General features: G+C 62.6%; 1 protein-coding gene across 3 annotated transcripts; it reads right to left on the reverse strand.

Moving 5' to 3' along the window:
• PMVK (phosphomevalonate kinase) lies at positions 1-7,520 on the reverse strand. 3 transcript variants are annotated; one of them, XM_044266476.1, is made up of 5 exons: positions 7,355-7,520; positions 6,058-6,121; positions 3,312-3,464; positions 1,126-1,255; positions 1-382 (listed from the first exon to the last, which is right to left on the reverse strand). In XM_044266476.1, the coding sequence occupies exons 1-5, from the start codon at positions 7,447-7,449 to the stop codon at positions 162-164; spliced, it is 663 nt and encodes a 220-aa protein (XP_044122411.1). In that variant the 5' UTR covers positions 7,450-7,520; the 3' UTR covers positions 1-161. The 3 variants fall into 3 exon arrangements, with proteins under 3 accessions (XP_044122411.1, XP_044122410.1, XP_044122413.1); XM_044266475.1 differs by having other exon boundaries at positions 3,312-3,512; XM_044266478.1 differs by lacking the exon at positions 7,355-7,520 and having other exon boundaries at positions 3,312-3,345; positions 6,058-7,327.
• Positions 7,521-12,973: the final 5,453 nt, after the last annotated feature.

Genomic DNA, 12,973 nt, shown 5'->3' on the forward strand with positions numbered 1-12,973 from the left:
TGCGCTCCAGGACGGTTTATTAGGCTTGGGAGCCCTGGGCTGAGGGCGTCCAGACAGGGCAGCCGGGCCGGCACCGGGGACCCTCTTTGCCCTTCGGTCTCCTCCTAAAGAGGAGGGGTGGTCCTGTGCCCGAGGCGAGGTCCCCGCGGTGTCCTGGCTTGTCAGGCATCGGCCGGGCCCTCAGCCGGCGTCGGAGACCACACGTCCGGGAGAGGCGCAGCGTCCGCCGCTCCCGGGACCCGGCACGGACGCCGGGACTGGACAAACGCCACCAGGTTCTCCAGCTGCTCCTCCAGGCGCCGCTCGTCCCCGTGGTTCTCAAGGACCCAGTCGAAGGCCCCAAAGTCATCCAGGCCACACTCTGACTCGGCATCATCAACCCCTGCGCAGGGGTGTGATGAGGTCAGGCCCCGTCCACGCAGGCGGCCCCTGGGCATGCGGGCCTGCTGGCCCCAGATGGAGCTGCCCCTCCCGGCCTCCCTTGAGCCACCGGAGAGCCTCCTGCACCCACCCCCAGCTGGCCGAGCGCCCCCAGAGTGTCCACTGACTTTGCCCTTTGTGGCCACTGTCCACGGAGTGTGGATGGGTCTTCTGAAACCACAGAACCCAGCGGGACGGGTGGCTTTCAGCTTACGGGAAGCCTCTGACCCCATCCTCTGGGGAGGGTCTGCCGGGCAGGTTTACAAACAGCAGAGTGAGATGGTGCGTGGGAAACGCCAGCACAGGCCCGCCTGCAGCAGACACCCGGGGGGCAGCAGCCTCACAGAGCAGCGCCCGCTGGGTCCTGGGACCTCGGGCACAAAGAAGCCACAGGGCAGGACCCAGGATCGCCTGCTCCACACAGACATGCTGCTCATCCAACACCCGGAGGCAGAGGTAAAGGACCCAGCAGCGGGTCCCACTGGCCTAGAGGGGCCAGCCCAGGTAAGGGCACCAGGCCACGGTCATGGACAAACCGCCAGCCCCAAGGACACCCCCCCCACCCCACTCCAGTCTCTTGCTGGGGACAGTCTTGAGCTCCAGGCCCCAGATCCCCTCTTACCCTCCCTGGCTCCGTCCCCCCAGCCTGCCGGGAAGAGCGCAGACGGGGGAAGGGGGCTGGGACGAAGGCCGCGCGCGGCTCACCTGGGGTGAACTCCCAGCCGCGCTGCTGTCGGCTCTGCTCCGAGGCCACCACGCGCACCGTCTGTGTCATAGCCCCATAGGCCTCCCGGAACCACTGGATGTCTGACAGCCTCCGTGTGTCACTCACCAGCTGCAGGAAAGAGCACAGGCGGGTGACCAGCAGACGGAGGGCAGAGGGACAGGGCCCCTGGCGGTGGCAGGAAGACGCAGCCCCCCACCCTCCGACACAAGCCGGCACAGAGAGCTAGGAGGGGCTGGCGAAGCCAGACAGGTGTCCCCCGTGACCCCGCGGTCACCCTCCCAGTCGCCACGGACCCGCCTCATCCTGGGGCCGCTGCTGAGCTGAAGCAGAGGCTCAGGCTTGGGGCTCAGATCAGCAGGTCCAACACTTGTGTTGCAGATGAACAGACTGAGGCCAGAAACGGAGATGCTCCCGACACTTTCTAACACCGAAGACAGATCACTGCCTAAACCCCTCAGAGGCCTCTCATTGCTCTAAGAAAATCTGAAGTCTACGGCCAGCTTATAGGTTCCTACACGACCTGGAACCCACCGTGTTCCTGCAACCCCCACCCACCGGACCCCTCCTGTCTGTCCCCAGACACACCACCCACGTGCTCTCGGGGACGCACGTGGCCCCTGCCGCCCGGCCAAGTGCGGGCCAGGCTCCCTTGCCGGCAGACATCTCTGTCCCAGTGTTCCTCCTGCAGGACGCTTCCTACCACCCTGGCTCCCTGCCCCCCCCCCCGCCACGCTGGGGACGTCCCGCCAAGCAGCAGGGCCCTGAAACCATCACCATCTGTTAGGGTGCGCGTCAGCTGCCCTCCCCGGAGGCCACTCGACGACGGAAGGCCTTGGGGATGCTCCCAGCAGCCGCACGCGCTCCACGAACCAGCCAAGCGGCAAACGGAGGGACCAGCGGCTGGTGCTGACACACTCGCCCCCCAGGAGCCACGTGCACGTCACAGCGACACTGGCGTGCAGGCCCTCGGCCCGTGCGGGGAAGGCACGGACCTGGTGCTCACCGCCTCAGAGCCCAGACGTCAATCCGGCAGCTTCCAGCCCAGCCGTGCCATGGTGCCCCTCAGCGACACCGAGCTCCCAATCCCGTCCCCACACCTCCCCCGGCTCAGAAAACCCTTGTCTGTCCGGCTGCGCGGAGCCAAACCCTCGCAGGGCCTCCCACCTCGCACCCACGGCCCGCGGCCCGTGCAGAGCCTGCCTCGTCCCCGCATCTGAGCCCCGGCCCCTCTACCTGTCCAGAAAGACCCGCACCCTGGCCTCCACTTCCTCACCTGACCCCGTTCAGGTGTCTCCCGGGAGCCCAGACCCCGCTCTTCCAAAGCACCGGCTGGACTCAGCCTCACCTCCTGCCGCTTGCCCCCCACTCACGAATTCCTATGTGGCTCAGGCCCTCGCCTCCTACAGGCCTGCTCAAGTGCCGTGGGGTCCGGGGAAGCCTCCTCGCAGCCCTGGCCTGCTTTGTCTTGCTGCCGCGTATCGACCCCCACCTGACGTGTTCTGTCTTCCTAACTCCCTCCAGCCTGTGTGATAACGGAAGTTCCCCGAGAGCAGGGACTTCGGTGTATGTTCGCAGTGACGAACCCTCCACGTTGCCAGGAGCCAGGCCGGTACACAGCATACCGGCTGCCAGAACGAGGAGGTCAGAAAGGGGTTTGGTGCTATGGGAGCACTGGATGGCAAGCATCAGTCCAGGCCCAGGTATCAGGGAAGGCTTCCTGCTGGAGGCGGTGTGCAAGCCAGACTGGGGTGAACCCAGTGAGGAGGGAAAGAAGGGGCGTCTCCAGCGGGCAGAACACCCACGAAGGCCCCGACTCCGGGAGGAGGCTGACTCGCAGGACCGGGAGAAGCTGCCGCAGCTGCGGCATAAGGAGCAGGGTGGCTAATGGGCAGCAGGACCGACGGCTCAGGGCCTGGAAGTCTGTTCCGGACGTCAGTGTGGTTCAACAGAACAATGGACAAAGGTTCTCAGCAAAGCAGTGACTGGTCTTGGATTGTTCCCAAACTGCCGTTCTGGCTGCTGGGTGGGGAAGGGACCGTACGGACGAGGACGGAAGCCACGGCCAGGGCCAGAGTTCACACTGTCGGTGAGACTCAGCAGGAGGGGCAGGCAGTGAAGACGCGGACAGAGAAGGCGAGTGGCCAAAGGCCGCCGAGCCACTCACCCAGATGGGCTGAGAGATGCCCTCCACGACCTTCCTGCAGAAGAAGCCTGGGTCTGCCTGGCGCTTCTCCTCCCCCCAGCGGATCATGTCCTTCCGGTAGGCCTCCTTGTAGGTGCTGGCGCCCAGGAGTCTCTGGAAGTCCAGGCCATGCTCCTGCCCGGAGAGCACAAATGTCCACACCACCGGCCTCCCCGGTCTCTCCTGAAACAGGGGAAGGGTCATCCCCGCCCTCCCCCTCCCACCCCGCAGGGGCAGTGCAAGGACCCGGAGGCTGCCACCAAGACCCAGGTCTGCAGGGACAGGGAGCTGGAAACAGAAATCCCCAAGAGCAGCAGATGGACGACAAGCCTGGGCGATCCGGAAGTCCTTCTGGTGATGTGGCTTTTCTCTCTTGCAACAGCTTTACCTCCCCAAGTATTTCTGGCTTAAACTAGCCCTGAAATGAGTCTGCATCCCCCTGGGCTGCGGCTTGGCCTCCAGCAAAGCAAGAAACCTGAACACAGTGCCTGCCCAGAACACACACCCCCCGCCCCCTGCCCCAGGCTTCATCTCCCTCCTCCCCCACCCCCAAGGTCCAGGCTCCTCCATCGGGCTCCAAGGACTCCTGGGGGCAAGAGGGGCAGCTTGGAGCATCTGCTCAGGCCACCCTTGCTTGCTTTCCCTTTCCTGGGGACAGAGAGGACAGGAGGGGTCCTCCCAAGGGCGCCAGGGCGGGAAGGGGTCTGAAACTCGCCACTCGGGGCAGCTTCCGGCTCCTCTAACTCGCTGCGGCTGGACCTTCCCAGACTCAGTTTCTTTGTCTGCAGACTGAAGGGCCTCGACCTTCCTGTGCCCAGCTCCACAGTGAGGCCGGCCGCCACCCCACACAGGGAAACTAGGTCCCCAGATACTCTAGAGCATGGGAGGAGCGGCCACCAGGGGCATTAAGTTCTGCTTTTCAATTACTGTCCCCGGGACGCCTGGGTGGCTCAGTGGGTTGGACGACTGCCTTCGGCTCAGGGCGTGATCCTGGAGTCCCGGGATCGAGTCCCGCATCGGGCTCCCAGCTCCATGGGGAGTCTGCTTCGCTCTCTGACCTTCTCCTCGCTCATGCTCTCTCTCACTGTCTCTCTCTCTCAAATAAATAAATAAAATCTTTAAAAAAAAAAAAAAAAAAGGATTCAATTACTGTCCCCGCTATGACTTAACAAAACAACACATTAACACTCGTTCCAGACGGTGGTTGAAAGTAGGCTCCACACCCACCGCGGGGCGTGAACGCCCAACCCTGAGATAAGGAATCACAGGCTCCACCCACTATGCCAGACAGAGGCCTCGGATTTTTTTTTTTAATGGGAGTGGGAGATGTAGGAGTGGCTGACCAGTTAGTTACCTATTAAGGTTTTAAAAATGCAAACTCCTGGGATGCTTGGGGGGCTCAGTGGGTTAAGCCTCTGCTTTCGGCTCAGGTCATGATCTCAGGGTCCCGGGATCGAGCCCTACATCGAGGTCTGTGCTCAGTGGGGAACCTGCTTTCCCCCTCTGTCTGCCTGTCTCTAGGCCTAATTGTGATGTCTCTCTGTCAAATAAATGAATAAAATCTTAAAAAATAATATTAATAAATAAATAAATAAAAATAACCCCCTGGTCCCGTTCTCCTCAGGAAGCCCTCCAAGGCTGCCATCCTACAAATGGGTCTGTTCAGCTGGAGGGCGAAGATCAAATGGAACAGAATACGGACAGGGCGGCTGATGCATGGAAGGAGGCAGACGAATTCATTTTGTGTCGCCCCAGAAGGCCAGACTCAGGCCAACTGAACAAGGGGCTGGGAGCACAAGTCCCTGGACAGGTGCACCCAGAAGCCAGGGGCAGAAATATAAGCCACAAGGGCCTCTCCCAGTCTGGGAAGCTGGTCTCACCTCAGGGCTTCCTGCCTGAACACCCAGGCTCTAAGAGGTCCCTTGTGTTTTTTTACAATCCTTTTTTTTTAAAATCCATATGGTTCAAAATTCAAAAGACACATATTTGTTTACAGTGAAAGCTCTCTCTCCCACCACTGCTCCCCTCCCTGGAGGCCGACGACATAGCCTCCTATGTACCCCACCCTGGCTTTTCACACCCCAAGCACCCCAGAAATACTTGTTATGTGGCTGAAAATATAAGCAAATATATTTACAACTTTTCTCCTTTTTTTTAATTTAAAAAAAATTTTTTTAAAGATTTTATTTATTTATTTGACAAAGAGAGATCACAAGTAGGCAGAGAGGCAGGCAGAGAGAGAGGGGGAAGCAGGCTCCCCGCTGAGCAGAGAGCCCGATGCGGGGCTCAATCCCAGGACCCTGAGATCATGACCTGAGCCGAAAGCAGAGGCTTAACCCACTGAGCCACCCAGGCGCCCCTTTTTCTCCATTTCTATACAAACGTAGCGTTCTCTGTGCACGGTCCTACATCTTGCTTTTCACTTAATGAGATATCTTGACACCCCAGATGATTTGATGTCTTGGGGAAGAATCCCAGGCCCTCAGAATAACCCAGCCTCAGATCAGGCAGCTCGCTTCTCCAGCCTTTCCTGAACAGGCTTTCCTGAACATACTCTGGGGGGGTGGCCAGAAGCTTAAGGAGCAAATGTCCCCAGTGGTCACGCCACAGAAAAGCAAGAGCTATGCACCCCCTGCCATCAGCGCTCGTGGGCACCGTGCTCAGGATGACAGCCGGCACATAAGCAGGCTCCTCCCGACCCACCTGCCGCCACAGAGCCCCCAACTACCTGAGCGTACTGTTCCTTGAGTGGACCCGAGAGTCGGAGGACGGCACAGACATCCTCGCCGAGTCTGCAGGACGGGCAGAACCAAACCCAGTTAACCTAGTTTTCAGGAGCCTAACAAGTCCAGGGCATTGAGGTCCCCTTTCCTTTTTCCTTCTTTCTTTCTGTTTTTTTCAGGAGGCCCTACCAGGCTTGAACTCATGACCCTGAGAGCAAGAGTCTGAGTCACATGCACTACTGACTGAGCCTGCCAGGCAGCCCTCTGAAGTCGCATTTCTGCTGTGCATCTCTGTGACTGTCACACCTCCTCCCTGACCGTAACTCTTCACCTACACGGTGGGGACAGCACTTTCTGTTGTGTCCTGCGGGATTATTGGGAAACAGGGGCATGTCAACCGTCCTGAAACTAACAAGTAGGACAAACAGGACCAGAATTCCACTGGCCATGTTCTCTGGATGAGGTTACTGCTGGGCCCCTGGCCTAGTTCTCCCACAGCCAGGGTCTCTCGGTCTCCACCGCCGTGGTCACCACAGCATGAATCACTCAGACACTCCCCTGCTGAGTTACTCCATCGGCCATTTGTGGGGCGCGGCATCTGGACCCCGGGAACACACCGCTCCTGCCCCGTCCTCCAGCAGCTCACGGACTCTTCCACACTGACCAGGGAGACCAGCGCTCCGATCTCCACCATTCAGGTGAGGAGCCGGAGGGTGGGAACGGATGGCCCCAAAGCAACACGGCGGGGAGTAACAGCCGGCTCCCGCCTCTCCCCAGCGCCAAGGACTGTTCTAAGCTCTTCGCAGGCATGGCTCCTGGAAGCCTTATGAGCAGCCTCGACCGATCTCCATTCGCAGATGAGGAGACTGGGACGCCAGTGGCTAAGACTCTGCAAGATCCCAAACGAGGAGGCGGAAAGTCAGGCTGCAAACCCCGGGGGTGCACCTGCACAGGCCCTGCTTCTGACGCCTACCTGACTCGCGTGTGCGGGGGCGGGGGCGGGGGACAAGGAGAAAGGCAGCTAAGGGAAAGGGGTTTGGGTTCCTAGTGTGAGCCCAGGGCGACCTCTGCCCGGGGCCCCCACGACATCGTCCAGCAACTCCCCCGCCCCCGGCCCGTCCCGGCATTACTGCTCCGATCACAGCACCTCGCTGAGAGAACACAGACCGGGAGCTAGAGCAGAGGGGACGCACTCCCGGCAGCCGCCGCTGAAGCTGTCACCTGCTCCCGGACGCCCGCGGACGCCTCCCCGAGCCCAGCCCTCGCGCCACCGGGCGCCGCTCCGCCCCGCCCCGCGGACACCTGCTCCGCAGCGCCTCGGCCACGAAATCCTTCCCGGACTTCCTCTTCCCGCTGACCAGCAGCACCAGGCACGGGACTCCTCGCTGCGGAGCCATGCCGCCGCCTTCCCGCCGCCGTCCAGGATCCCGCCCGCGCCGGGACCCCGGGAGAGCGCCCGCGCAGCCGCAGAAAGGGCCGCCGTGGACACGCCCCCGCCGCCGCACGCCGACGGAGGGCGTGGCTCCGCCCGAAGGACGGTCCCGCGCGGAGCTCCCTCGGAACGGCTCGGCCCCGCCCAGAGCCTGACGTCATCCGGACACAACCATTCTCTTTTAGGGGGTGAAGCCCTGAAATGCCGCGAGCTGAGCCTCACGATTGCGCCACGCATCCCTGGAAACCCAGAGAGAAAGAACAGCCGAGATCAGGCCGAGCCGGTCTGCAGGCTTCCCTCCTCGGGTGCGCGCCGGGGCGCACGGACTAAAAGCGACCTCGTCGGTGCCCCGCGGTGAACGTGGGTCCTCCCGGAGAGGCGGGAGGGGGCGGGAGGGGGCGTGTCTGTGACGTCAGGCGGGTCGGCGGTGGGGGCTCACGGGTTTGCGGACGTGGGAGCAGCCGCTGCGGTTCCCCGCGCGGGCGGGTGGCGGGCGCTGGCCGGGTGGGACGGACCTGGCGCGCTGGCGTCGGTGGGGTGCGCTGAAGGGGGTGGGAGTCAACCCGGCCCAGACGACCTCGTGCTACCCGGAGTCGGGCCGGGACCCTGGAGGTGCGGGGGTCCGCCCGCTCCCGGGAAGCCCGCGGCGGGAGCGGCCGGCCCCGAGCATGGAGCGCCGTCGCCCTGAGCTGGGACCCGCCGGCCTGCTTGTCTGCGCTTGTCCGCTGCTGCGAGCCGCGAAGGCCAAGGCCGTCGGGGAGAGAAGGGGGCGTGGGCGGGGAGCCCCGGGCTCGCCGCGTCCTGGGCGCAGAAGCCCAGCGGGGCCTGGGCGCGGCCGGACGCGGAGAGAACGGGCTCCTGGAAGGTGCAGTGTTTGGTCCAGTTCGAAGCAAGCGTGCGGTCCCCGCGCTCGTCCGTGGCTCGGCGCTGCACACCGTGGGGCTGGCTCCCTTCCAGCTCGGACCCGCTCGGGCCTTGGGCGAGATCGCGGGCTGCGGGGTTGCGGCAAAGTCGGGGCGCAGTGGGGCAGGCGCTCCTTGTCCCGTCGTTCCGGATGCAGCGCGCCCTCAGCAGGCACGTCGGGGCCCACGGAAGGCGCAGAGCCCTCCTCCCCCGCTGGAAGGACTCGGGACTCCCCGTGGGTCCTTCCTCCACCTGACCGGATTCTCTCCCATCCCCGCTGCGTGGAGCGCCCAGGAGTTCCCCGCGGATGATCCCATCGGAAGCACCCTCACCGCCTCTCATAGAGTCGCCTCAGTGTCCCCCCCGCTGCCCTCTCAGATGGAGGGTTTATCCGCCCCCAGCCCCCCTTCCTCAGCCCAGACTTCGTGTCGGAGGCCTCCCTCCTTCCCATGTCAGCTTCCCTCGCCGCCTGGAAAACTCCAGCTCCTGCAAGGCTCGTAACCACCCAGCGGGGCGGCCTTTTCCCTGATCAGAGTGGGCAGCCGGCAGTCCCCGCACTTCTTCACTGCAGCTTGGACCTCGGCTCTGAGGCCTCATTGCAGGCAGGGTGAGCCTTGACCTCAGGTGGCCAGAGGGTTCTTCCTCCTCCTCGCCTCAGACACGGGCTCCCCTGGAACACTCTGGGCCTTGTCCCCCGAAGCCGGTCAGCCTGCTGAGTCCCCCATGGAGCCGCCCTGCTCTCTAGGGCTGCTCGCTCACCTAGTCCCCAGAGCGGTGCTTTCCTCGCAGAGACACCAACAGCCCTTGAAATTCGCCTCGCCACACGGGCTCGTCCTTCCCAACACCACCAAGAGAACTCACCTATGTTAGCGCGCATGAAAAGCGTTTGCCTCTGCCTACTTGTGATCTCTGTCTGTCAAATAGATAAATAAAATCTTTAAAAAAAAAAAAAAAAAAAAAGCGTTTGCAAGCTGTGCGGTTCTGCACAAATGTGAGGCCCTCCTCCTAGGGTAGGAGGCCTGGTCTGCCAGCTGGGGGCTGGGGAGGAGGGGACGACCAGGATTGTCAGGCAGACGCAGCATGAGCCCGGAAGGCACAGGCCGAGTTCTGGGTGGACGCCAGCCCACGCAGCCTCCTGCGGGTTCCGGAAGACGAGGCTTGAAGAGGCCAGGGCCCGCCTCCGATGACAGCACCCTTACACCTGGGAGTCACCCCTCACTAAGAAGGCAGACCATTTTTTTTTAAGATTGTATTTATTTATTTGACACCAAGAAAGAGGGAGGGAGAGAGTGCGGGCAGAGACGGAGGGAGACCTGCGGGGCTCCATCCCAGGACCATGGGATCACAGCCTGAGCCGAAGGCAGATGCTTCACCCACCGAGCCGCCCCGGCGCCCCTAAACAAGACATTTTTAAAGATTTCCGATTGAGAGAGTCATTTTTGTTCTTCTGTTAGGTGATTATGAACTGATGTCAGCTCTGGAGGTGGGGAACTGACCCCACAGCCACCAAAAGAGTCCTTTATTGATTTCATTGCATGGTCTTCTAGTGACAGAAGCTCACTTTTATTTTATTTAGGGGTCGGGCCGACGGGCCTCAGTCGGGAGCCATGAGCAGAGGAGCTGGTCTGCGTGGCTTGGGCACCCCAGAGCTGCCTCCCGCGCGCCTCCCCAGCACCCCACTCTCGCTTCCCAAACACAGCGGTGACGCCAGCCTAGGGCCCCCAGGACCTGCTGCGCCCACAGCCATGCACTCAAGGGGGAACGAGGGGGGCATCCTGTTGCCAGGAAGCCCTCATGCCAAGGTTTCTGGCCCCTGCCCCCCAGCCCCCCGCCACGGGCTGCCTCAGTGACGGCCTGAGGCCCCCTTCCAGAGGCAAGCATGGTGAGTCTGTGTGGCCCGTGGGTGCGGGGCCTTCCAAATGGGGCTGCTGCTTTCCTCTCCATGGCACCTGGTTTCAGTTCCCGCCCGCCCTGCGCCAACCTGACAGCTGTCCCTCTGATGGTGGCCAGGGTCTCAGCGCCGACCTTGGAGGTCACTCCCCTTGGGCTCTGTAAGGTTAAGCGTCTGACTTCTCCAGCGGGGCCCTGCCTTGGAGAGAACAGGGAGGGGGGCACCCACGTGTCTGGTGTCGTGGGTGACAAGCCCAGAGGCCGGCGCTCTCCCTCGCCCTCATCCTGCGTTGTCCAGCCCCGCTGCTCTCTCCTCTCCGCCGCACTGCAACACCAGCACCTCCTTTCCCAGTGCTGCAGGAGTGCAGGGGAACGTGGTCACCCACCTGTCCCAAGGCTGGAAAGCTGGAGTCCTTGACCCCCCCACCACAGGTGCCCCGGCCTGGGCCCACTCAAGGCTCGTCCAGTCTGTCGCATGCTCCAAGTCAGGCCCGTGTCACCTCGCTCCTGGGCTGTTGGCGGACACTTCCCAGTTTCTCAGCTGGTCCCTTCCGTCCTGGCTCCCCGCACACAGGCCCGAGTATACCTTCCCTCACACAGGCATCCTGCCCCAGTGCCCTCGGTAGCAACCTCCCCCTTCCCCCCCCACAGAGCTCCTCCGGCAGCCTTGCTGTGGGTCTGTGGGGGGAGAATCCTGACCCATCCCCTTAGCCATCCGGCCACGGGGCTTTCCCCCTCCCTCAGGCCTGACCGCTGTCCGGTCGGCCCCCTCCCCCGTCGCAAATCCTGTAATCCCTCCCAGTTCCTCTTGTTGGCCAGGCCACGTCCTCCCTGTGGCGGGTGGAGAGGACCCGTACGGTTCTGCTGGTCGGACTAATCCGGTTAGCCTCAGGGCCGGGCCTGGGTCTGCACCGCGGCCAGCGCAGAGCCGAGCTCCTCCCCCAGGCCAGCTCTGGCCCTGTGTTTTGGGAACCAGCCCTTTCTCCTCTCAGAGCCCCCAGCTCCCCGCTTAGAGCTTGGCTAAACCAAGAAAATGACTCTTTGTGATGGCTACTGTGAACCGTTTCCTGCTTGTCCGTAGTGACTGATTTCCCCCTTGGGACAACCTCTGGGGCGTTGCTCACAGTCTCCGCTTCACTGGTGGGAAAGCTGAGCCCAAAAGCAGGGAGGAGCACCTCACCGGAGGCCCACGGGGGTGGGGGGGCGCCTCGGTGTTCTGACCTCAGAGCCTGCTCTGCCCCAAGGACTAGTTAGGAGAGACCTGGGCGGTCTGGGCCTCCATGGGGCCCGGAGTCAAGAACCAGTGACTAGGGCAGGGCCTACTGCGGCAGCCAAGGCTTACCAGAGAGATGGGCCATTACCTTCCACGAGGCTGGGGGCAGAGGGCTCAGACAGCTGTGCAGGAGAGCAGGTGAACAGGGGCTTCTGTGGCTCAGACAGCTGAGGGGTCAGCTGGGAGGGAGGGCCCTGTTGCTGTTTGGGTTTAGGCCCAACGGCCACCCTGCAGCATCCCTACCTGACCCGCAAAGAAGGTGACGTGTGAAAGGACCAGGAACACTTGTGGTCTAGAACAAGCCTGATGGGGGGACATCCCTGCATCAAGGTGACCCTGGGAGGTTCCCAAGGTGACAGCCAGCCAGGCCAGGGTTGGGCCCATGGGGGCGGGGCGGGGGGTGGCTGGGAGAGGTTCTCAGGGGGAACACATGGCTTTGACCTTCAAGGAGCTCATGGGGGTTATACAGGCCCAAAGTCCACTCACCACCACAGTCTCACATGTACCCCCCCATCCCCTAGGAGGGGTGGGAGTGGGAGGCAGTAGGAGAGACTGAGGCCTGGGGACCTGGGGTGGCAGGCAGAGACAGGGAGATCCCAAGGGTGGTAAGGGCCGGTGGGGGCACTGGCAAGGGAAGGCCAGGCTGAGGGCCCCTGGGAAGGGGCAGGGGAGGAGCCCAGGAAGGAGCGAGGCTGGACAGTGAGGAACAGGGAGGCAGGGAGGTCAGACCAGGGGACAGAGGGGACATGGGGATAGGCCAAAGGAAGTAGAATGTTTCTACTGAGAGCAGAAGACCCAAAAGAGACACCCCCGACTCGAGTAACTCCCCCAAGTTGCCCCCCGGCCCTGGAGCCGAGCTCTGAACTGGGGTTTTCTCAGAGAAAAGGCAGAAAAGCCAAACACTTAAACAGGAAGGTCCAGGCCAGAGTCTGGAAGGCCAAGCAGGGCTGGGCAGCAGAGTCCAGTGGGCCTGTCCCCAGGGCGCACCCCACCCTCGGGACAGATTAGCGGTGTGTGTGAATGAGTGTGGAGGTGTGTGTGTGTGTGTGTGTGTGCGCGCGCGTGCGTGCACATGCGTGTGTGTGTTGGGGTGGGCGGTGCTGCCACCCAGCTCTACCCTCCCTCGGCCCATCTTCACATGCAGGCCTGGATCCAGGGTTCACTGGTTCACCGTGCCGCGGTCGCTCGGGCTGGGGGCTGACAGGGGCCTGCTGACCTATGACCGGCGCTGTGAGCATCACCTACCCAGGTCAACCCAGGGACGGGGTAGCCAGCGGCCACTGGCCCTGCTGTCCTGGGCTCCCCGGCAGACCCCTTGGGTTCATGGCTCTCCTTGTTGCCCTGACTGGACAGTCCCTGAGATGGCCAGCTCAGCACGGCCACTCCCTGAGGAGCTGGTAAGAAGCGGGGCTTGGGGGCTCTT

This window comes from Neovison vison, chromosome 10, assembly GCF_020171115.1.
Source record: "Neovison vison isolate M4711 chromosome 10, ASM_NN_V1, whole genome shotgun sequence".
Classification (NCBI taxonomy): domain Eukaryota; kingdom Metazoa; phylum Chordata; class Mammalia; order Carnivora; family Mustelidae; genus Neogale; species Neogale vison.